This window comes from Cucurbita moschata, unplaced genomic scaffold (assembly GCF_002738365.1).
Source record: "Cucurbita moschata cultivar Rifu unplaced genomic scaffold, Cmos_1.0 Cmo_Scf00010, whole genome shotgun sequence".
Classification (NCBI taxonomy): Eukaryota; Viridiplantae; Streptophyta; class Magnoliopsida; order Cucurbitales; family Cucurbitaceae; genus Cucurbita; species Cucurbita moschata.
Genome location: NW_019268526.1, coordinates 1,774,270 through 1,798,771, shown reverse-complemented (window position 1 = coordinate 1,798,771; position 24,502 = coordinate 1,774,270). Strand labels below are relative to the sequence as shown.

Sequence of the window (24,502 nt, the reverse complement as noted above, 5' to 3'; positions counted from 1 at the left end):
TTTTTTTTTTTTTTTTTTTTTTTTTTTTTTTTTTTTTTTTTTTTTTTTTTTTTTTTTTTTTTTTGGTAAGGAGACTTCATTTTTACCTCTCATCTCGTAGGCCGGACTTAACCCGACTCAACATCATCAAGCCAAGGCTCGAGTCTAAGCTCAAGTTCAACGAGCCTTAAATATTGTTCGAACTTGAACCATTCAATATTCAATTATTCACTCCCACTTATGGTTGAACTGACTTAATTCAATTAATTAAGACATATATGGATAATTTGATTTTTAGACCGAATTCAAAACGTGGGACCCACAAATGAGAGAGATGGAGGGTCAAGATTGGATGTTGAGATGAAGCCTTGGTTAAATAAATTTCCTATTTTTTGTGCGTTGAAATTTCGATTATTTTTACGAAAATAGATTTTTAAGCTTTTTTGGATTTTGGCGCGTTAATTACGATTCTAAATTGCCTCCTTTTTTTTTTTTTTTTTTCTTTTTAAACTTTTATACGCATGCTTTTCTGGCGGGCTTTGTGCGCCTCTTATTACCCTACCTCACAGGCGCGTGTAATAATCCACCACCGTCCGATGGATAATTCCTTCAATCGAACGGTAAATTGCGAGGCTCGTGAAATGCACGGGGTGATTGATCCTGTATTGTTGTTTATTAGTGATAGATTATGGAAACTCGCGTTGGCAGGCACCGTGAGCGCGTGGCATAATTCACCTTTTCCTTTTCTTTTTTCATAAATTAATACGAATTTTATTATTATTGAGAGCAGGCACAATTTAAAAATATTTTTATTAATTTAGTCTATTTAAAAAAATTTAAATCAATAAATACAAGTTTATTTAAATAAAAATAAATATTTTGTCCATTACATAATTTAATTGTTGCACCACACGACATCTTATTGGCAATTTGTGTTGCACATGTCAGATGTTTCAGTCATGGTTGTTTAAAACGTGCTGTTCATAATCGAATGCTCGTTCCAAATCCCTTTTACAATTCTTTCATGTTAGATAGACCTTTATTATTTCATGTTGTGTCAAGATAGGGTATATGATTGTTCACCTAAATCTACTCCCATCAATATTAAAATACTCCAAAATGTACTTCAAACTGATGTGACTAGTTGTCAATTCTTTCTACTTGGGTTATATGCTATCAAAACCGTTGTTGTTGCCTACTCTGTGATGACCCACATTGGTTGGGGAGGATAACAAACCACCATTTATAAGGGCGTGGAAACCTTCTCCTAGTAGACGCGTTTTAAAGCCTTTAGAGGAAGCTCGAAAGGGAAAGCCCAAAAAGGACAATATCTGCTAGCGGTAGATCTGGGTCATTACAAATGGTATTAGAGCCAAACACCGAACGATGTACTGCAATGGGGAGGAGAGGGAAAGCTGAAAGAGGACAATATCTGCTAGCGGTGGATCTAGGTAGATCGTTACATACTCGCTTTTAGCTTACAATAAAGCTTTCTCTAAAAATTGTTTTCAACGTATTTTCTCACTCATGTTTTCTAAAACATTTCTCTCGTACGTCGATATTGTTCGCGAAGTGTGAATTTCACATGACTAACTTATTCATTAGGTTAAAATAAGTGTCGCACAATTATTATCCTGTTAGTGCAAGAGTGAGATTATGACAAAGAGCTCGTCAAATTGTCCCTCAAAGATTGAGAGATAAGACATTTACGGTGGTAAGTCAACTAAAACAATTGATTTTTTTCGGTTACACATAACACGTGTATTTATCAATTTAATTATATTTCACATCCATTAAGTTAATTAAAATAAATTTAATAAGCATGTTGTTCCAAATATCCATATATTAGATACTGTTTTTTTAGTTAAATGGGACCATAGGGGATTTAACTATATAATAAATGTCTAAACTTAAGTTTTAAAAAAAATTATATAAATTCCACATTTTATTTGGTTCCAATAAAAATTATTTTAAGATCACCTTGGTAGGTAATATAAAAACAATAGATTAAATAAAAATAGCATATTATTTATATGTTTTTTGAGATATTAAAATTTTTAATTACGATTAAATAATTAAGATTAAGTTTAAGATAAATATGATGAGTAGATAAAAGATAAAAAGTAGGTGAGAACGGCTTGAATTGAGAAGGTTCAAATGACTACATGACGAAATCTGGTACGGGTTGATTTTCTTTTTTCCTCTCGATTTGGATTGGGTTGAATTTTTGAAAAATCAAAAACTTGGGTCAACTTGCAAATTTACATTATTTTTATAACCCGAAAAATAAGTTATAACCTAACCGAACCCTAATATGTTACTAGTATAACCAATGTTAGAGATGAACCGTGACTTGTGAATATTTGACATTTTATTAAATTTTAGTTATGAACATATGTATTATAATTGAGTTGTAAACACTGATCAGCTTGTTTTGGCCACCAACACGATCCGTCTATACTTTCAGATTGATCCAGAAGATTTCTCTAACTCAACTCGATTCAAATCCTGTACGTCCCGAGCCGCCTGAATTTTAAAATTATTTATTTAATTGAAATACAAAATTCCAAATAATAATAATAATAATAAATTAAGCTAGTGGATTTTTACTGTTTTGGATTTTTTTAAATATAATTTTTTTTTTGGCAAAATCGATGTTCGGCCATCTTTGACGAAAGCAAGCTTTTTCACCGTCCACTTGCCCCATCTTATCTTCTTATTTAATTTATTTATTTCATTATTATTATTATTATGGTTAATAATCTCATCATTTTAGAATATTCAAATTTTAAAATTCCAATTTTAGCAAATTTAGCTCATAAATGTTCTTAGAATATTCAATTATAGATTGTGACGTTGACACTAAAAAAAATCCACTAGTTGACCAAGTTTATTGTAAATTTAGTATTTATATGTTAATTATGTTTATTAAAAACTTGTGGACCAACCACCCATTGTTTTAGTATCTCCATAAATAAAACTTTATTCTATCTACTAAATTTTTTTTTTCTTGTTTCTAAAATCAATAAATTTAAGACTCGGGTTGACTTTAGGCCAATTGATTTCTTTTATTAATATTATACGAATTAATTTTTAAATGTTTTATAGCTATATTCTTAAAGAGCTATTAGTTCAATTAAGGTGTTTATAGGTTGAATTGAGTCGAGTTAGAACTGTTGAATAATAATGAGTCAATCCTATTAAATAATAATGAGTCAATCCTAACCCAAAATTAAATTCTGGGTTGAGTTTGGTCAAGTTGTTCGAGTTATTTATTTAAAATTGTATTTTTTAATTAAAGTAAAATAATAGTTGATAAATAATTTTTTTTACTTATTTTGTTAAAATTTGCAACTCAATTTTAATATATATTTTTAAAATATTTAAAAAATAATTTTGAGAAGGGAGGGAAAATAATATATATATATATATATAATTTAAAAAATAACCAAAAAAATAAAATTAATTGTCATTTTTTCCACACAGTTTTAATTTATTAATTTATATTTTTTATAATTAGTTGCACTTATTATTACTGTATTTGATGAATGGGAGGTAAAAGCAAATGGTTTAAAAAATTAATTAAAATAAAATTTAGGGATTGAAATTAGCAATAATTTTATGGTCGTAAAAGGGATCAAACAGAAGAGGTCAATCTTTATATGATTATTTATGGAAAAATGATATTTTAAAAGGAAAAATAATATAAACAATTTGGAATTGAAAAATACCCACTCATCAACCAATTTTACCCACTCTATTTGTTTAGTAATTCATTAAATCTTCTTTTAATTTATTTCTATTTTACATTTTTTTATAATTTAATTCTTAATTTATATGACATTTTATTTATAATTTAATTCTGACCTTTTATTTTATTTTAATAGTTGGTGAGCTAGAGCTCACACCCAAATTATCGAACCCAATTCAAGTTGAGTTGGATTGTCAATTTTTTTTAATTATTTTTTTAAAAAAATTATATTCACTTGTAATACATGTTACATTAATAACTAAAATCTCATAAAATTCAAATATTAAATACGTCACGATACATTATTACAAACATCAAATATACATCAAATATTTATTTTAAAACTAGGGTAGGTTGGATTGGATTGTAACCCTAATTCAAGTTAGTCTTTCTTGAGGCGCATTCGCCCCACTGATTGTGAAAGCCGACACGTTGGTCGTGCGATTCATTGAGTTATCATGAATCATCAAAGCAACGGGTGCGATTCATTGAGTTATCATGAATCATCAAAGCAACGGGCAGAGCACGCATCTCATTTTATCTAATAAATGCATCCCTTCCAGAAGTCGGGGTTTGTTGCACGTATCCAGAAGTCGGGGTTTGTTGCACGTATTATCTCTATAATTACTACGGTTACATCAAACAAACTATAACTGATTTAACGAGCTATTCGCAATTTCACCATTTGAATTAGTTCATACTTACACATGCATGGCTTAACGAGTCAACCGAACAAAAAAAAATGTCAACCCACCTAAATTTTCAATTATTATTTTTTTTTTAAATTAACTTTACCAAAATCGACCACAAATTTTAATTCAAATAAATAACGTGTGCAACTATAATTATTTATTTTAAAAAATTAAACTTATTCTAAAAAAAAAATTAGTGAAGGAAATCCTTATCCATTAATTTAATAAAGACTAGATTTTGCTTTCTAATTACTAGAAAAAAAAAAAAAAAATCCAAAAATTTAGAACTCCTAATTCTTTATGAACAGAAGCCCTAGCTAGATTTGTTAACAGGCTCAGTTGTAAGCCCAAATCCCAGAGGGAAAAGCGGATTGTAATTCTCGTCTCCATGGTTCATCGGAAGTTGATCCTCGGTTTTGAACCACGTCCTCGCCAGCTTTCCGGTGAACCCATAATCACCGAACAGTACGTCGGCGACGCCCTCGCCCTCTGTTCCCGGCAGCCATGCTGCCACGAGCGCGTCCAACTGCGACATGTACGGATGAATCGTCAGGGGTCGGCCGGAGACGAGGACAACGACGCACTTGACGACGTTGCACACGTGCTGGATCGTGTCCAAGCCTCCTTCCGGGATAGTCAGGTTCAAGTTGTCGCCATTGGTCTCGGCGTAGGGCGGTTCTCCTACCACGACAATGGCGTACGTGAAGTTGTTCGCCTTCACGTAATCCGCCGTCGGACTTACGTCGTGTACGACCTCCGTGTTTGGATCGACGCTTTTCTTCACCGCCTCGAGGATGGTGGTTCCGGTTGTGAGATTGTCGCCGCTGAGTCCTTTCCATTTGATCGTCCAACCGCCGCACTGGTAACCTAGATTATCAGCGTGAGTTCCGGCTACTAAGATCTTCGGCGCCTTCTTCGACAGAGGAAGAACTGGATCATCTGCATTTTCGCCGTTCTTCAATAGAACAAGTGATTTCCTCACTGCTTCTCTTGCCAAATCTCTGTGTTCCTGTTCAATTGAATTGCTAGATTTGTCAAAATGATATTCAAACTAAGTTTCTTTGTGTTTTTAGGTCAATTAACCTGGCTTCCAAGCTCATTTACAAATCTGTCATCGGCCAATGGATTCTCAAACAGCCCCATTACGAACTTGACTCTCAAGATCCTCCTTACAGCGTCGTTGATTCGGTACATCGGAACAGCCTTGCTGTTGACAAGGTAGGTAAGGCCATCGATGAACTCCTTGTAATTTGTAGGAACCATGAACTGAAACACGACAGTAAAACTAGTTTTGTAAGATCTAAGATGCCATGTTCATTGAGATTGCCTATGTTGATAATCTTACCATGTCTATTCCTGCTTGAACTCCTGATAGAATCGAGAATGTGTAATTTGAATGAGCTGGGTCTGTGATCCTATCAATACCTTCCCAATCAGAAATTACAAAACCCTGCAATAGTTTGTCCGTTCAAATTTAGGGGCTTGTATAACCATATCATTCATGAAGATTTAGTGTCATACATACCCTGAATTTGAGAGTGTTCTTAAGGAACTCAGTGATGAGTTCATGATTTGAATGCATCTTCTTACCGTTCCAACTGGAGTAGGAAACCATTATTGTAGAGACACCCTTGATTATGGAGTGATAGTATCCTGGCATGTGAATGCTCAACAGTCCATGCCTGCTGATCACAGTGTTGTTCTCATTGATACCCCTTGTTGTGCCACCATCGCCAACAAAATGCTTTGCACAAGCTGCAACCTTGTTTCTGTTATGAGGCCAAGAAGTTTTTCAATTAGGTTCCTTGAAATGGATAAACATCCAAATCTCTAGTGGTTGAAAAGTTACCTTCCACCAACATAAGGAACTCCTTTTGAAAACCCAGATGGGATTTGTCCTTGCAGTCCAATTATGATATCTGTCATTTCTTTGACGATGTCGGGATCTTCGCTGTAGCTTTCGTAACACCTTCCCCATCGAGGATCTCTACAGACCTGAGATGAAAATGTTCATAGTTCTGTTTGAATCAAACATGCTTTAATGTGGGAATGTGGTAAAAGGGGGAAATGAATTCAGTAAGACATACTGCTATGCACGGAGCAAAGACATAATCGATCCCCGTTGCTCGAACTTCTCTAGCAGTAGCAGCTCCAATTCTCCTTAGAAGTTCAGGTTCCCTGACACATGAGAAAACTATTTAGCCACAAGTAATTCTGTGTCGGTGCACGACAGGTTCGAATCCTCCATCCATATATTATCACCTGGTTGCTCCAAGACCAACATTGTGGGGAAAGACTGTGGCATTGTAGACAATGCCATGACCATGGACGGCATCAATGCCATACATTATTGGAATGCCAAGCCTACTTGATAGTGAGCCCTGTTGGAATGAATTCACCATGTCAATCCACACCTGTGCAGTAGCCTGTAGAGATGGGGCACTGTCTCCGCCGCTAAGCACGCTGCCAATGGAGTAATCTCTAACAATCTCCGGTGTGACGACAGAGCGATCCAACTGGGTCATCTGCCCAATCTTCTCTGCTAGAGTCATTCTATCCATTAGGTCCTTGATTCGGATGTTTAGCGGCTGTGCCGGGTCCTTGTACTTGACATGGTCTTCACGAGCAGCAGCCAAAGCCGGCCAGCAACAGAGTAAAAGCACCAGGATTGAGGCTACTGTCACCTTCATCATCTTCCTGGTAAGCAAAACTTAACAGGACTTTGAATTTTGTTATATCGTTGGGTTGGTTACGCCTCTTTTTATAGTCAGTTTGGTAGTCCCTGAATATCACTTTCTCCTCCGTTTGAGGCGGCGGCCTCCAACGGCTTTTACAAAACTGATTCCCAATTTCTTACCTATGCTTTATCTTCTTGGAAAAATATTTAAATCTTAATTTTACTTTGTTCAGGATTTTCTGTGGGAATGAGATAAAATCATCTTAAATTTTGTCCCATTTATGTATCTGGCATGCAAAAAAATTGAAAGTTTAATGTTTTATTATATGAATCATTTGATTCTATATCTAATAGATAAGTTGGTCTTTTTTTAAAAAATTGAATTTGTTTAAAATTTTATAAGATATGGTTGAAAATTTAATTGAAATCTAATAGATAAGTTGGGTTTTTTTTTTAAATGAATATGTTTAAATTTTTATAAGACATGATTAATGATTAAAATTTATAGGTTTATTAGATAAAAAAAATTGTAATTTGGGACCCTCGAAAATGAAGGTGTTATTTAAATTAGAGAGTTAAATTAACTGTGTTTAATTTTTAATGAGTCATAGCCTAAGATCAGGTCGAAGCCCCTTCTTTGCACATGGTTCACGAACCCACTTTCGACTATGTGAGAAAGAGGTTCGATGGAGCAACGGTGCATGTTGGGGGTTGTCTTGAATTCCCATCGATGTTTTTTCTTACTCTTCTCAACGAGATATTGAAAAAAAATGCCTAATAGCTCGCATATGTTAGTGCTACACCCGGATGGAATTTTTGAGATTTGTTGAGTCATAGCCTAGAAGCTTAGGTTGCGTGAAAATTGGTTTGAGCTGCCTGCAACTTTTCTCATTTTGGCCATGATTAGCACCATTTGATAATACAAATATGAAACACGAGTAATACGAGCTAAATTAGTATTTGGAAGTTCAAGTTTTAAAAGAAAACACTTAACCTTTATTATTTTTTTTCTGGAAAAAAAATAATAAAACACAAATAAACAATCCACAGGGTACTGAAACACCATTTGTGAAGAAATTATAATTCCAAGACGTAATCTCTTACTAGAAGATTGAAAAAGAAGAATTAGAAGGTTACAGAATTTCACTTGTTTCATGCTCTGTACTAAACAAACACTAACTTACAGCCATTGTAATATTCAAACAAAACGCAGACAATAATTGAGCTACAAACTGAAACATACTGCCCATGTTCACGGTGCGTTCTGTTGAAACTCGTACCCTGTATTCGAGGAAACCGAACTGAGAACATAAACGACGACATACATTCTTGTGTTTGATTTATCGATCTTACCGGACTTTGACGTTCATACTGGTTGGTTAGCTGGTAATAGTTTAGCGGAGAGATAAGCGAGAATGATGCATAATAGGCTGAAAAGTACGACAATCTAGATCGAAACAACAAAAACATCATCAGATATTCTTACACTACAACGATATCGTTTTTGATGTGATCGAGTAATAGAAACTCACCGCAGCTGGATTGCACATGGGCTCACTTCGTACTGCATACAATTCCCTGGTGAACAATAACACGATGGAACGTTTCAGAGTGCTCGGAGGATTTTAAGGTTGAAAGATAGGTAACAAATCGACCGAGGACGAAAAATACGAACCTCTTGTTCAATAGCCCTGACTGCTTGCATGTTTTCTGTATTGCCTCAATCCTGGTCAGGGTTTTAGAAGCATTAGGATCACTGCTGTTGACCTGTAGAACCCAAGGAAGTTAGTTTCATTAAGCAACGTTAGATGATGCGATATTTATGCAGAAAAACGATATACAGTCACCGAGCAATCACCGAGACTGACAGGACGATTTCTACCTTAGCCTTCAGCATAACAGAAAAATCAAAGAAAGCTCCATAGACGTCAGCCATCGTTTTCGTTCGATAAATGACCTTTGCAGTAAGACCTGTAGAACGGACACCATAAAAATTCAAGCTATGGGTCGATTCCATGAAGGTTAGCTCCCTTTTTGGGAGTTGTACAAAATGAAACAGTCAATGGAAATCGTACCCCGACGCATTTTGACGACCCCTCTGAAGACGTCAACATTGTTGTAGCATAATGCTAGTGTTCCAATTGCCATAATCTATCATAACATGAAAGAGATGTCTACTGTTCTTGACATGAAAGAGATGAACACAGCAACATTTATTTCATACCTGAGGGATTGCACAAAATCGAAATATGGAAAGATCTTTCAAGTTAGACATGTATTCTAGGCAATCCTCCACATGGGTCAATGCATTAGTGACCAAATCATTGAGGCATTGCACGGCCTTGACTGAATTCTTCTCGTATTTAAAATCCTGTAATGCAGAAAAGAGTAGAACGAGCCGATAAGACAAGAAGACGACGAAGAACACGAAAGAAGAAACCAAAAGGCGGTAGAAGGTATGTAGACTTGTGCACCTCTAGTTTATCAGCATATTTGCTCCAAATCTCACGAGGCCAAAACATCCTAGACTTTGGTATCTCATTGATATCCTCCAAGTAATCTCGAATAATATTCGTTTTCTGTGTTATAATAGTTCGAAAAAGAGTACATCAGAGTCAAACTTCAACACCGATTAATGAATTGTTCGAAAGCACAATGATCGTTTCAATTATAATAGCTGACCTGAAGAAACAATCCCATAGAATTTGAAAGAGAATCGGGTGCCAAATTCTCTGACTTCGAAGCGTGGAACAGCTTGGATAAACCTAGTCCGACAAGTCCAGCTACGTAGTGACAATATTCATCATAATCTTCAACTGTCTCTACCTACGAGAAGAGAAGAAATGCTTCAGTTCTCTTCTCCAATCAATGCATTACTTTAGCCACGTTCCTTACTAACCATTACTAATATATTACTCTATTGGGTGGGAAGGAAAAAGAAAATGTGAGATCCCACGTCGGTTGGGGAGGAGAACGAAGTATTCTTTATAAGGGTGTGAAAACCTCTCCTTAGTAGACGCATTTTAAAAACCTTGAGGAAAAGTCCAAAGAGGACAATATTTGCTAGCGGTGGTCTTGGACTGTTACAAATGATATCAAAGTCAGATATTGAGCAATGTGCCAGCGAGGACGTTGAACCCCGAAGGAGGGTGGACACGAGCTGGTGTGCCAGCAAGGACGCTGAAACCCGAAAGGATGGATTGGGGGGTCTCACATCAATTGGAGAAGGGAATGAGTGTTAGCGAGGACGCTGGCCCCAAAGGGATGAATTGGGGGGTCCCACATCGATTGGAGAAGGGAACGAGTGCCAGCGAGGGCGCTGGACCATCACACTGGGCTCCAAAGGGATGGATTGGGAGGTCCCACATCGATTGGAGAAGGAAACGAGTGCCAGCGAGGACGCTGGGCCCTGAAGGGATGGATTGGGGGCCCCACATCAATTGGAGAAGGGAACAAGTGCCAGCGAGGTCGCTGGGCCCCGAAGGGATGGATTGGGGGGCCCCACATCGATTGGAGAAGGAAACGAGTGCCAGAGAGGACGCTGGGCCCCAAAGGGATGGATTGGGGGGTCTCACATCGATTCGAGAAGGGAACGAGTGCTAGCGAGGATGCTAGGCCCCAAAGAGATGGATTGGGGGGTCCCACATCGATTAGAGAAGGGAACGAGTGCTAGGGAAGACGTTGGGCCCCGGAGGGGGTGAATTGTGAGATCCCACATTGGTTGGGGAGGAGAACAAAACATTCTTTACAAGGGTGTGGAAACCTCTCCCTAGAAAACGCGTTTTAAAAACCTTGAGGGGAACAACGGAAGGAAAACCTAAAGAAGATAATATCTACTAGTGGTGGCCTTGGGCGGTTACACAATTGTAAGAAAATTATTGTGTCAAATATACTAAATATGCAAATGCAAGACACTTGTTGTACCTCTTTGCAAATGAATTTGGCCATTCCTGCGCCCATCCGTTTCGTGATATCCTCAATTGCTTCCTGGTACCTGCAGAATCAATTCAGCACAGTTAGCTAAGCACGGAAGAACTTTTGGTCAGAATCAGAGATGTTCTATGCAAAAGCTTTTCTGATGTTCCATTTTAAAAACTTTGACAAATTGGAGGCCTTTTTATTTGATACCAAAAATGAAAAGGTTACTCTTGACTTGGACAAGTTGTTGATCTAATCTCTTGCAGTTCTATTTTTTGTAGTCATAAAAGCTTGTTTTTTGAAAACAATAACAGAAGTAATTGCAAGGATGCAGTAAATTAAAATCAGAAAGAACATCGCACCGTTTGGGCTTTCCTTTTCTGGCTTACCCTCAAGGTTTTTAAAACGCGTCTGCTAGGGAAAAGTTTCCACACTCATATAAAGAATGCTTCGTTCTCCTCCCCAACCAATGTGGGATCTCACAATCCACCCCATTCGGAGCCCAGCGTCCTCGCTGGCATATCGCCCAATGTCTGGCTCTGATACCATTTGTATAAGCCCAAGCCCACCGTTAGCAGATATTGTCCTTTTTGGGTTTTCCCTTTTAGGCTTCCCCTCAAGGTTTTTAAAACGTATCTGTTAGGGAGAGGTTTCAACACCCTTATAAATAATGCTTCGTTCTCCTCCCCAACCGAGTTGGGATCTCACAACCCCCACCCATAACCAATCATTGTCATTGTAGTTCATTAAAAGGATAGAATCCAATGAATAAATCTATCACTACACTTATAGAAGGAAACAGGTCTTGATCAATAATTAGTTGTCTTTTTCAGAAAGCATCAGGCTAGGTTCCAAGTAATAACCAACCCTCTCCCGAGTTCTAGGAACGCAGTTGAAACGTGATGAAACTCGTCCATAAGAACTTTATAGTCCTTTGTGCCACCTAAATATAGAACAAAGAACATACTTTAGCAGAAGAAGAGATCTTAAATAAAAATCATTCTTATAACATCGTACTCATATGCACAGAAATACAAGTAAAATACTTACATGAAAAATGCCAATCACGGTTATATATATGACAGTGAAAAGCTTTCAGAATTGGTACTTTGATATCTGTTTGTATGCTTGTGTCATCCTCTGTAAAGATAAAATAAATTTTAGGACCATTAGGCTAATCCACGTAAAAAAGAAACCAGCATGAATTTCGACATGTTCTTCGTACATACATATGTAACTATATAATTAGAAAAAAGATAACGAGTTTTTCTCGATTAACATATTAAGATGGGATTGATCGTCTTCAATTGAAATTGCCAACTATGAAGATTATGAGTACCCAAGTGAGAAAGACTTGAGTTGAGAAAGAGGGCTAGGCCTGGGAGAGGAGGGCTTGATGATGGGACTAAGGAAGACGGCTGGATTATAGAGCTAGGGACAAATCAGATCGAAGGTTTGTCCATTAGGATTGGGCATGGACAAGCCTTGACTGGGCCAACATTGATGAAAAAATGATAAAAGAGAAACTTCTCCCATCACATCATTAACTGGTAGGATTAAAGATCAGGTACAGGATTCGAGTCAAATTGACCTTACCTTTCATCTTAGCCGGGCTAAGTTACAAACTTAGGATAACGAACTTAAGTTCATTCAGTAGGACTAAGATAACATGAGATATATAAAAAGAAGGTTAGTCAAACGCAATATAAAGCCACCAAAATGCCATTATAGTCATTATTACAGGAGAAAAAACCATTAAACTTCTCAAAGAAGTACGAGTTCATTACATACCAACAGTGTCGAGGGCACGAAGAACAAGATAGAATATGCATACCTACAAACAAACGAAAATGACAAAATCAGAAACATTATGATGGATAAACATATGGATAAATGGTTTCAATTTCATTAAAAAGTAAGACAAGGATTGTGAGATTCCACATCAGTTGGAAAGGAGAACGAAACATTTTTTATAAGGCTGTGGAAACCTCTCCTTAGCAGACGCATTTTAAAAATCTTGAGAGGAAGCCCGGAAGGGAAAGCTCAAAGAGGACAATATCTGCTAGGGGTGGGCTTGAACGGTTACATTTGGTATTAGAGTCAGACAATGGACGATGTGCCAGCGAGGAGGCTGAGCCCCGAAGGGGGGTGAACACAAGGCGGTGTGCTAGTGAGGAGGCCGAGCCTCAAAGGAGGGTGGACACGAGGTGGTGTGCCAGCAAGGACACTAGACCCCAAAGAGGGTGGATTGGGGGGACCCACATTGATTGGAGAAGGGAATAAGTGCGAGTGAGGACGCTGGACTCCGAAGGGGGTGGATTGTGAAATCCCACATTGGTTGTGGAGGTAAGGGTGTGGAAACCTCTCCCTAGCAGAAGAATTTTAAAAACTTTAAGAGAAAGTCCAAAGAGGACAATATCAGCTAGCGGTGGACCTGAACCTTAACTGTTACAAGGTAACATATTTTGCTTAAGGGATAACTACAAACCAAATTCATTTAGTTCACCCACTTTACAAATAGTTTCAAATATTTTTGTGATCTGCTGAATCAAAAGCCACCACAACTTTACGGGAAGCAATTTCGTTAAACAAATTGATATATGATTTCCAGATTTTCAACCATAACAGTGTTCTAAATCAATTCTAAAACATAAGATATGATTTGCTATGATCCTAAATCCCTTTTTTTCAACTTTCAAACAGGATTTTGATGGCGATATTTAAGCAATAAATTGGATCTTCCCCAGTTCATCAGATTCTACGCTAAATATCATCATCAAACCAGCAACCAGAAAACGAAACAGATTCATTCAACTAAATAAACGCCAAATACGAAACACTTGATCTCCAACTTACAGCATTCCGAAGCTCGGGCTTAAGCTGTTGAATAACGAGAGCAAAACTTCTTGAGACCTTATGCAACATGGTGTAGCAGAATCCCCAATGAGACTCCGGCGGGATCTGCTTCTCCGCATGTCTAGCAGCCATTTTCAGTTTCAGAAGCGGGTAAATGTCATCTGGATGTCTCAAAATCGCCCCCAAACTCCCCATTTCAAAGCACCAAGAATCCACAGAGCTTCAGATCTCTCGCCGATCAAGCCGTAGAAGAAATCCCCGATTCTTCAAATGGAGATCCTCTTCTTCAATCAAAGAAACCGATTAATTCAACCCCAAATGACTGGTAACTGAATCAAGGGTGGACTCCAGCTACTTGAAGAAGACGACCCGAATTTTTTAAGAGGGAAATTTTAAAAGAAAACTTTGGCTCATTGTTTCTTGCTTTAATCTCTGACCGAAGTGTTTGTTGTGATCCTCGCCAAGAACAAAATAAAAAGGGAGGATCCGTTCCGTTTGGAGAGGAGTCCTACATCGACCAGATCATAAGCTTATAAGTAGCGAATAAATTTCTTTAGTATAAAGTCAGGAGAAATCAAAAGCAAAACCACGAGAATTTATGCTCAAAATTGACAATATTATACCATTATGGAGAGTCGTAGTTTCTAACATGGTATCAAAGTCATGCCCTTAATGTAGGTATGTTAATAGAATCCTCAAGTGTCGAACAAAGAAATTGTTAGCCTCAAATGTGTAATCAAAAGTGACTTATATGTTGAATAAATGGTGTACTTTGTTCGAGGGCTCTAGAGAGGAGCCGAGCCTCAATTAAGAGGAGACTATTCGAGGGGTACATAGACCTCAGGGGATGAGAAATTGCTAGCCTTGAAAGTGTAGTCAAAATGTGACTCGTATGTCGAACAAAGGGTGTACTTTATTTGAGGGTTCTAAAGAGAAGTCGGGCCTCGATTAAATGGAGGTTATTCGAGGGCTACATAGACCTACACAGGAGCAATTGCTGGCCTCGAAAGTGTAGTAAAAAATGACTCATACGTCGAACAAAGGGTATACTTTATTCGAGAGCTTCGAACTCTATAGTGTACTTTGTTCGTAAGGAATACGTCTCTATTGGTACGAGATCAGTCAAATAAATAGTAATAAAAATAAATAAATTAGATGGAAGGGAGAGGCATTGTTTAGACACGTGGGTGTATTAGTCAAATTTGTGGTTAAGAAGTAGACAATAATAATAATAATTTATTTTTAATTCAATTTTTAAAACTATTTATTGATATTTTAAATATTGATATTGGAATATCTTATCCTATAATTATTAACTTTCAAAACTATTAAATTCAAATAATTCAAATAACCATTTACTTTTTTTTTTAATTGTAATTTTAGAATAAAACAGCCTCATAATCCAACCCAAACTATAAAAATAAAATAAAATAAAAAATAAAAAAATGACTTAAGTGTTTCATAATATAAGATTTTTTTTTAAATTAAAATATGTTTAATGTAATATACTGTACCATGTCCTCATTAAATTTCTCAACGGTCTTATTAAATTTCTTAACCACAATAACTAAATTATTAAATATAAGATATTTAATGTTGTCACTGGTGGTGGATAACACTAATTATCGTACAAAAATGAAAATGACCTTATTTCTTCATAAAATAATTGTATTTGGCTTTGAACAATTATATGTTAAGCGACAACCGATGAATCTTCGTGTGTATTAAGATAAAACATGTTAAAAATATCAACGTTGGTTTGTGAGAATAGTATTCACTCTTTGAAATATTTACATGACCATCACAAGAAATGTCTTAATTATCAAATTTGAATTTTGGACATGTGACGTTATACTTCATTAAAATGAACATTTATGTATAGTTTCCACGTGTGTATAAGTCTTATTTAAATATTTTTTTTTTGTTAATTATGACACCCGAGTAAAGAGAGGTACATGAATTAACCAAAACTACTTCTGAATGAGAGCTGTATTAAAAAAATGATACCTAAGAAAGACTTAAAAGAATTGAAAGTTATTATCTATACCAATAAACTACATTTTTCTTTTTTGTAATTCAATCATAGGAACTTCACTGTTAAGCGTACTTGAGACCTATGTTGATATGTGAAAATAGTTTTAAGAAGGTCGGAGACATGGGTCATTGCAAATGGTGGAATTAAAGTCGTGTTTGGTCTGGTTATTAATATATATATTTAAATAATTCAAGTCGTGTTTGGTCTGGTTATTAATATATATATATATATATATATATATATATATATATATATATATATTATTTATTTGTATGGACTAATGAAACAATAATATAAAATAAGGTGACAGCTTTGTTTGGGTATTTAAGAAATTACAATACTTCATTATTTACTCAATAAACCAATTTCGGTGGAGAGTACACGAAACCCGAGAGTAAGAGACTAAATATAACATTAAGCCCACTATAAGTAGATATTATATGCTTCGGCGTGTTACATATTATTGTCAGCCTAACGATTTTAAAACTTGACATCTAGATAGACGTTTCCACAACCTTACAAAGAATGTCTCTAATCTACGTGAGATCTCACGTCAAAATTACAAAAAAAGATACAAATCAGTGAAAAGTTCGGGAGTGAGAAATATAACAATCTCGGTACAATTTAATTACAGATAAATAAAATTTAATACTTGTACGCATTATATTATAAAAAAACGTTGACATATTTATTAAAAATTATATTTATAGTCAAAGCAAATATTATTGAGCGGTAACGGACAATTTGTTGTACTAATAAAAATCTTTTGTAGAGGTTGAAGTTCGAACGTGCACCTATGTTTGTAACGCTACATGAGCCGAGCTAGTTCGGGTCAAACTACAATACATTTATTAAAAAAACGTTAATTCCAATTTGCTTCAATTTTGATAAAAGCAAATGAAATGAGAGTATAAAAGAGTCATTTCCATGGAATATAATGGCACATGGGAGAATATAAAATAAGAATAAAAATAAAAATAGTGATTTTAATAAATCAATAGACGAAAATACCCTCACACGTAGAAATTTAAATTTATATATATATAAATAAAGTGAATGAATAAAAAATTGTATTTTTTTTAAAATAAAAAAAAAATCTCTCTCAAAATTTTTAAGATTGATTTTAACTTATGAAATTTATGCAATTTATTAATGGAAATTATATTGAAAAATAATTTTATATCATATTTTTATTTATGAAATATTATTTAATTTATTGAAAAATATAAATGATGTATTAAACAATTATTTGAAAATTAAAATAAATTTACCACCTCAATCTGAAACGCAACAACGGCCAAGATTCGTCCACGTGTCATCATCTCTTTCAATTTTCCGTTCTCAGAAACCAAAAGCTCCCACGGCGGAACCAATCAACCGGCCACTTCTTCGTCCTCCTCACGACTGTGACCTAATTTCCTCTCCCCGAAGTCTGGAGCTTAGTTCGTTCCTTCCAACTTTCCGGCGCCAAAAAATGGCTTCCGTAATCCTCCATTCTCCTTTCTCAGTCACTGCTCGAATCCATAACCCTAATAATCTCAGACAACTCTCTCCCCCTTCCTTCCCCACCATTTTCTTTCGTTCATCTTCCTCCCCTTTAGCTATAGATTTTTCGTCACGGATTAACCGCCGGCTCGCGGTTCCTCGCCGGCGTCACGAGTGGGAAGTCGGCTGCCTCGAGATTGAGAGCGAAATCGGCATTGAAGTACAAGAAAATGAACTATTATCGGGGAGTGGAGTTGGAGGAGAAGAATTGGGGAGCCAAGGGTTGTTGACTCAGATGAAGGAGATTGTAACGTTTACAGGGCCTGCCATTGGATTGTGGATTTGTGGACCATTAATGAGTCTCATTGACACTGCGGTTATTGGCCAGGGAAGCGCCGTTGAGCTTGCTGCTTTAGGTATTCTCCTAAATTTCCTTTTATTCTTCTCTGTGATGATTCTAAAAGCTTTGTTTTATGTCAATTTTCCTGTTTTTCTTTGCCCATATGGTCTTCGAACTTCGATTTTTACGTGGTGGTGGCGAGTGCGAGTTTTAATTGTTGAGCATTGTTGGGAGGGAGTCTCACATTGACTGATTTAGGGAATGATCATGGGTTAATAAGTAAGATAAGTAAGGAATACATCTCCATTGATATAAGGCCTTTTGGGGAAGCTCAAAGCAAAGCCATGAGAGTTTATGCTCAAAGTGGACAATACCATACCATCGTGAGAGTCGTGGTTCTTAACATGGTATCAGAGCTATGCCCTTAACTTAGCCATGTCAATAGAAGCCTCAAATATTGAACAAAGAAGTTGTGAGTCTCGAAGGTGTAGTTAAAAGTGACTCTAGTGTTGAACAAAGGGTGTTCTTTGTTCGAGGACTCTAGAGAAGGAGTCGAGTCTCGATTAAAGAGAGGCTATTCGAGGGCTCCATAGGCCTCGGGGAAGTCTCTATAGTGTACTTTGTTCGAGGGAGGATTGTTGAGGATTGTTGAGGACCGTTGGGAGGGAGTCCCACGTTCGCTAATTAAGGGAATGATCATGGGTTTATAAGTAAGGAATACATCTCCATTGATATGAGGCCTTTTGGAGAAGTCCAAAGCAAAGCCATGAGAGCTTATGCTCAAAGTGGACAATATCATACCATTGTGGAGAGTCGTGGTTTCTAACATTAATTTCCTGAACTTCATTTGTTTGTAACTTTTGACTGGCAGGCCCAGCGACAGTGTTATGTGATTATACGAGCTACGTGTTCATGTTTCTTAGTATCGCGACTTCAAACATGGTAGCCACGGCCCTTGCCAAACAGGTTTGACCCATATTCTAGTTTCTTATAGAACACTTGTGCTACATTTCTTAACCAGAGGGGTTATTGCAGGATAAAAACGAAGTGCAGCACCACATATCAGTATTACTATTTGTGGGGTTGATATCTGGTTTCTTGATGCTCTTAGTTACCAAACTATTGGGTTCAGTGGCGCTAACTGGTACTAAACTTCTACAATATTGCTTAGTTAAATGAAGGGCTCATTACATTCATCAGTTTTATGGACTATTCCTTTACGTATTTCGCTACATAGCCAGCTAGAACTTTGTCATCTGTTAAAAGTAGGCGGGATACGGTTACCGAGATGTTATTGTAAATTTTCAGCTTTTGTGGGGACGAAGAACGCTGATATCATACCGGCAGCAAACACCTATATTCAGGTTTGTCTTTTGGCTTTATGAATGTTCAAATTGGTGGTTGTACGTGACATTACTTGGTGAATTGACAAAAAATTAGAGTAGCAAAGAGGTCTGTTGGATAAGTACGAGGGGAGGTGTTGGATGATGAAAGTTCCACATCGGCTAATTTAGGGAATGATCATGAGTTTATAATCAAAGAATACTATCTTCATTGGAATGAGGCCTTTCGGGGGAAGCCCAAAGCAAAGCCATGAGAGCTTATGCTCAAAGTGGACAATATTATATCATTGTGGAGAGTCGTGTTCGTTTAACAAGGTCATCCAGGAAAAGAGAACTCAAATATTTTGTCAATTTATTCGAATTTTTTTCCGATCTAAATTTTCGCCAGTTTACCAAGCGATGTTTATCATCAAACATATTAAAAATTACCCATTGTTAGGTACTAAATTGAAAAAAACACCCAAACCTTAGGAACTAAAACATATTTTTAGACTATTAGCTTGCAACACAATGATTAAATCTGTTATTATCTAGGATCATCTATTTTGTTGTACCCATTGATGTGGTGATATAAGTGTTGTTTCTTGTTTCGATGTTTATCGTGTAAATGTTCAAACAATTCCATAAGTTGAACAGAATCGTTTTCAATGGTAGATTCGAGGTTTGGCATGGCCCGCAATTCTCACTGGCTGGGTTGCTCAGAGTGCAAGGTTCTTATTACTAGATCCATGCCAATGCTCTATCTACTTCTGTTATGGCTTTGGTCTATTTGTTTTATGATTGCTGTTGGTATATGAACCCATATGCCAACATTTAAGCTATCCTTTTGGCTACTGATTTTACAATGTAGGTTTTAGACTTGAGGCCTTTAGCATTGTGGTTTACTTCATGAGTTTCATCTGTGAACTTGAGCACAAAGTGCCACAAGGCGTATAATTAACTCTCTGAACTGAACTGAACTGAACTGGGGCAAAAGTGAAACAATATAAAACACTGCTTGTGCAAACTTCCAGAATAACTCCACTAGTTGCTTGATTATTCACCAAATTTATTATCTTCCATTTTCATATTTGCTTTAGTCTTGGCATGAAAGATTCCTGGGGACCTCTGAAGGCTTTGGCGGTTGCGAGTATCGTAAATGGCATAGGTGATGTTGTCCTATGCATGTTTCTAGGATATGGTATTGCTGGTGCAGCATGGGCAACTATGGTATCACAGGTATGCTTATTTCTGTTTATGTTCATGTGCCAACTTTCACTGCATTTGTACTTGTTCACACCTTAAAACCGTATGATTTAGGTTATTGCAGCTTATATGATGATAGAAACACTAAACAAGAAGGCATACAATGGATATTCTCTATCGGTTCCCTCGTCTGGTGAATTCTTTTCGATACTTGGACTTGCTGCTCCTGTATTTCTAACAATGATGTCAAAGGTTCTATTTTAGATATTCCTTAACATTCATCTGTTTTTATTCGAGTAATGTGACTCAGATTATTTATCGTTTAGGTGGTTTTTTATTCTCTCCTCATCTACTATGCTACGTCGATGGGCACACACACCATGGCTGCTCATCAGGTTAAGTTAAATAGTTCTGTTCGTCGTTATCTTCCTATGCAAGTATCCTTCTTTCTTTTTCATTAGAAATCAATAGCCATGTCAAATTGATGGCTTACCCTGCAATTCAGGTCATGATTCAAACATTTTGTATGTGTACCGTATGGGGTGAACCTCTCTCTCAAACTGCTCAGTCATTTATGCCTGGGTTGATCAATGGAGTGAATCGTAGTTTGGATAAGGTGAGAATTGCAAATTACTAATGATATGCATCCCTTACGTTGCTATGGATATACATAGATCTTAGGAACTTCCTCGCATCGATACTCGTTAAGCAATGATGGGTAGTTTATTGATGGTAGAACCTATTTTTTATGGGTAGTCATTGTGTTTATTGTGGAAATTCGTTTATATTGTGTAGGCCCGGATGTTGCTAAAGTCACTCTTGATCATAGGAACTATATTTGGTCTCATATTAGGGTCAATTGGAACATTAGTTCCTTGGTTGTTCCCCTATCTCTTCACACCTGAAGAGAGGATTATTCAGGAGGTCAGTTATTAATATCTATACCCTGCCATTTTAATCTATTCTTTTCTTCCTTCCCCTCATTTTCGTGACAATTAATGACTGATGCATTGCGTAAAAGCGTTAACGATGACTATTTAAATTTCACGTTTCTATATCTATACTTTCTAGATATTTTTGTATGAGCAAATTGTGTTGTTTTATTTATAGACTGAAACTACATGAGTCCGTTTTCAACTGATGGATGCTCGAGGCAATTCAAAGTCCTTTAAACGTTGTCTAACTGCTATATATATCAAGTCAAGTGTATCGGCCCGAGCCCGAGCCCACCGCTAGCAGATATTGTCCTCTTTTTGCTTTCCCTTTTGGGCTTCCCCTCAAGGTTTTTAAAATGCATCTGCTAGGGAGAGGTTTCCACACCCTTATAAAAAATGCTTCGTTTCCCTCTCCAACCGATGTGGGATCTCACAATCCACCTCCCTTCGAGGCCCATCGTCCTCGCTGGCACTTGTTCTCCTCTCCAATTGATGTGGATCTCACAATCCACCAGCACTTGTTCCCCTCTCCAATCGATGTGAGATCTCACACCAAGTTTAACATTGCAAAAATTAAACCGATCGTTGTTCAATCATATTAGAAAATTAATATAAGGTCCTATTTTTTCTCAATGATTATGGCGGTAACAATAAGGTTGATTATTTTCTATTTATTTGTACATGCAGATGCATAAAGTGTTGATTCCATATTTCTTGGCGTTAGTCATAACACCCCCAACTCATAGCTTAGAAGGGACGTTATTGGTATGTTTGCTCACCTTAAAGATTGTTCTCAAGTTTCTTCAACTGAGTTGTACGTTCATTTATGTTTTTTATTGCATAGCTGAAATTTCTTTATGCAGATTCATATTCATATCTGGTGAATTACTCCCTTCTGTTCAATACTATATCAAAGTGTTTATCGGTTTTGATTAGACAACAACTATATCGATAGTTGTGATGAATTGGCATGAGCTGTTAATCGTATTATGGTGGTGAAATACCACAGAAATTCATTCTTGTATGGAAATGGATTTGTCTATAATACAACAAGAAATGTAAACATTTTGGTTTATTTGGTAGATAGATGCAGTCCTCCCTCGATTTGCCTCTGTTTATATATGCATACAAACACAAACCTCATAACAACCCAAGCCGGGCTAGCAGATATTGTCCTTTTTGGGCTTTTCCTTCTGGGCTTCCCCTCAAGGATTTTAAAACGCATCTGCTAGGAAGAGGTTTCCATACCCTTATAAATAATGTTTTGTTCTTCTCTCCAAAGCTACTCTTTCTTGTTTTTTACAACTCAGAAATCTGTAAATCTACGAAGGGTAGAAAATAAATGAAAAGTACCTAGTTTTTTTTTTTTACTAAAATGTTCTTGGTTGTTAACTCAATGTTTTGGGGCACTTGAGTTACTTCGTCTTTCGGAGTATTGATTTCGAACTCTTCATTCTTGCAGGCTGGACGAGATCTTAAATTTATTAGTTTGTCGATGACTGGATGCCTTTCTCTTGGCGCCCTTGTATTGCTGGTAATGTTTTAGCCCCAACCCTTTAATCTCATTGTTGATGGTTTCACAACTTTTTCCCACCCTATTATTTTCTTCCTTTCTGCTTTAACTTTGCAACTTCTTCCAGGTTATTAGCAGTAGGGGTTATGGTTTGACAGGCTGCTGGTATGCTCTGACCGGATTTCAATGGGTAAGAATAGGATATCTGTACTTATTATGTGAAGATAGCTGCTCTTCTCACTTTCTAGAATCACTTTCTTTACTTTCTCTTACTTAGGCTCGGTTTCTTATCGCTCTTCGGCGCATCCTCTCTCCTGATGGAATGCTTTACAGCAGTGATTTAAGCCATTATAAACTAGAAAAGCCAAAAGCTGCATAGGTGAGTCCATGTGAGCTGCTGTGGACGATTCGATAGTTTTTCGATGTCTTTGCCCTAGTTTGATAAAGGAATAGATCTAAGCTGAATGGCTGCTGAAACCAGTGTTATATAAGAAGCATAGAATTTCACCGGCAATTTTGGAAGGTTGTGCTCCTGAATGAAAGCTTAAAACAGATAGCAGATTAACTTTATCTTAGGCTTCTTTTAGCTATATCTGCTATGAAGTCTTTCGCTTGTGCATCATAAGGAGTGTTGCCTTTAAGGTTGTTTTTTTCTGTCAAAATTGCCCGAAAGTATGCATCTTTCATTTAATTGTACCCACTATTCTTTAATTGGAGCTTATATAAGTTTGTTTAATAGCCACCAAAATGGCAAAATATTCAGGGTTCAACAATGTACAAAGCTCTCATTGCATGAATAATTGCGCACCTCTTAATGCCAATAGAGCTGCTCCATATGCAGCCTCGGTCTGACTTGCCCGACTCACAGGCAAACCAAGAACTCTCTCTCGTATCTTCGTCCATTTCTCATTCTTGGATCCACCGCCAGCTGTGAACACTTCTTCTACCTGAGTTGCTCCTAGATCCTTTAATGACCTATAAGCCTTTCCCTAAAATGTATAAAAGAGACCAAATTTGAGGCATCTAGTCGAAGTATTTGAACCAAAGAGCATGGGGTCTTTTCATCCTTACCTCAATACGGGCAATAGATTCCAAAATTCCATGCAAATATTCGACATCATTTTCTGGCCGTGGATGTAATCTATATATGAAAAACAAAGAAATCCACAAAGTTGTAGTTACTTTTGATGCTTGTGTCACTTTAGAAACAGTAAAAATTTACTCTAATTAATGGCGCAACTATTAAATGAAGATGTGAAGTATCAGCATACTGACTGGAATGTGAAATCAACAACATATCAGGGACTTATTGATTGAAACAGAAGGAGATGAAACCTGGGAGCCATTTGTGGGTCTGCCTCCGGAAATCTCTCTCCAATTGAAGTCAAAGGGTAGTAATCTAGAGGAGAACTTTGCATGGGATTGATTTGTTTGCTCAATTCTTCTAATTGCTTGTCAGTAAAGATTTGTCTTAGAACGGCTCCTCCTGTGTTTGAAGCACCTCCTACGAGCCACATATTGTCAAGTCGGTGGCTGTACACTCCAAACCGTGCGTCGTCAATCCTATTGGTACTCAGTAATTTGATGGCAAGCGTGGATCCCAAGGAAGTGACCTAAACAGCATTTAGTACAAACATGACTGAGAAGGCAGAGAATATAATAGATAAATGAAACTAAAACCATCCAAAACCAAAGGGTACAAATGGAGAAAGAATTGGACCCTGCATAAAGAGTGAGGCGAAGAGCCAACTGTCTGCCCACGTGATAAAAGTTGTAGGGGGGGGGGGGGGAAA

General features: G+C 36.8%; 4 protein-coding genes and 1 long non-coding RNA gene across 9 annotated transcripts in view; 2 read left to right on the top strand and 3 right to left on the bottom strand.

Annotated features, from left to right (window-relative positions):
• Positions 1-4,735: 4,735 nt before the first annotated feature.
• On the bottom strand, positions 4,736-7,115 carry LOC111448193 (beta-glucosidase BoGH3B-like). Its single transcript, XM_023087657.1, has 7 exons — positions 6,685-7,115; positions 6,510-6,600; positions 6,272-6,417; positions 5,948-6,191; positions 5,768-5,872; positions 5,506-5,688; positions 4,736-5,431 (listed from the first exon to the last, which is right to left on the bottom strand). The coding sequence occupies exons 1-7, from the start codon at positions 7,113-7,115 to the stop codon at positions 4,736-4,738; spliced, it is 1,896 nt and encodes a 631-aa protein (XP_022943425.1).
• On the top strand, positions 5,261-5,784 carry LOC111448194. The gene is made up of 2 exons (XR_002711380.1): positions 5,261-5,391; positions 5,496-5,784. It is a non-coding gene; the product is annotated as an uncharacterized LOC111448194 (long non-coding RNA).
• A 1,049-nt stretch (positions 7,116-8,164) lies between the features above and the next one.
• Positions 8,165-14,349, bottom strand: LOC111448190 (squalene synthase-like). Of its 2 annotated transcripts, none has more exons than XM_023087652.1 (14): positions 13,874-14,349; positions 12,809-12,851; positions 12,068-12,157; positions 11,885-11,960; positions 11,024-11,093; positions 9,782-9,925; positions 9,574-9,678; positions 9,324-9,470; positions 9,175-9,250; positions 8,982-9,070; positions 8,775-8,866; positions 8,632-8,677; positions 8,453-8,529; positions 8,165-8,380 (listed from the first exon to the last, which is right to left on the bottom strand). In XM_023087652.1, exons 1-13 carry the CDS (start codon positions 14,066-14,068, stop codon positions 8,494-8,496), a joined length of 1,209 nt encoding a protein of 402 aa, XP_022943420.1. In that variant the 5' UTR covers positions 14,069-14,349; the 3' UTR covers positions 8,165-8,380; positions 8,453-8,493. The 2 variants fall into 2 exon arrangements, with proteins under 2 accessions (XP_022943420.1, XP_022943419.1); XM_023087651.1 differs by having other exon boundaries at positions 8,453-8,546; positions 13,874-14,347.
• Positions 14,350-17,201: 2,852 nt separating this feature from the next.
• On the top strand, positions 17,202-23,479 carry LOC111448773 (protein DETOXIFICATION 46, chloroplastic). Its single transcript, XM_023088511.1, has 14 exons — positions 17,202-17,809; positions 18,605-18,699; positions 18,769-18,877; positions 19,042-19,097; positions 19,731-19,786; positions 20,156-20,294; positions 20,376-20,513; positions 20,588-20,656; positions 20,767-20,877; positions 21,057-21,185; positions 21,884-21,961; positions 22,659-22,730; positions 22,837-22,899; positions 22,987-23,479. The coding sequence occupies exons 1-14, from the start codon at positions 17,383-17,385 to the stop codon at positions 23,086-23,088; spliced, it is 1,644 nt and encodes a 547-aa protein (XP_022944279.1). The 5' UTR covers positions 17,202-17,382; the 3' UTR covers positions 23,089-23,479.
• Positions 23,391-24,502, bottom strand: part of LOC111448774 (xylulose kinase) — a 5,703-nt gene continuing 4,591 nt past the window's right edge. For all 4 annotated transcript variants that reach the window (XM_023088512.1, XM_023088515.1, XM_023088513.1 and 1 more), the window contains exons 7-9: positions 24,045-24,322; positions 23,781-23,850; positions 23,391-23,698 (exon numbers count right to left, since the gene is read on the bottom strand). In XM_023088512.1, coding sequence (XP_022944280.1) covers positions 23,495-23,698; positions 23,781-23,850; positions 24,045-24,322 — 552 coding nt within the window. In that variant the 3' untranslated portion in view covers positions 23,391-23,494. The remainder of the gene's footprint in view (positions 23,699-23,780; positions 23,851-24,044; positions 24,323-24,502) is intronic.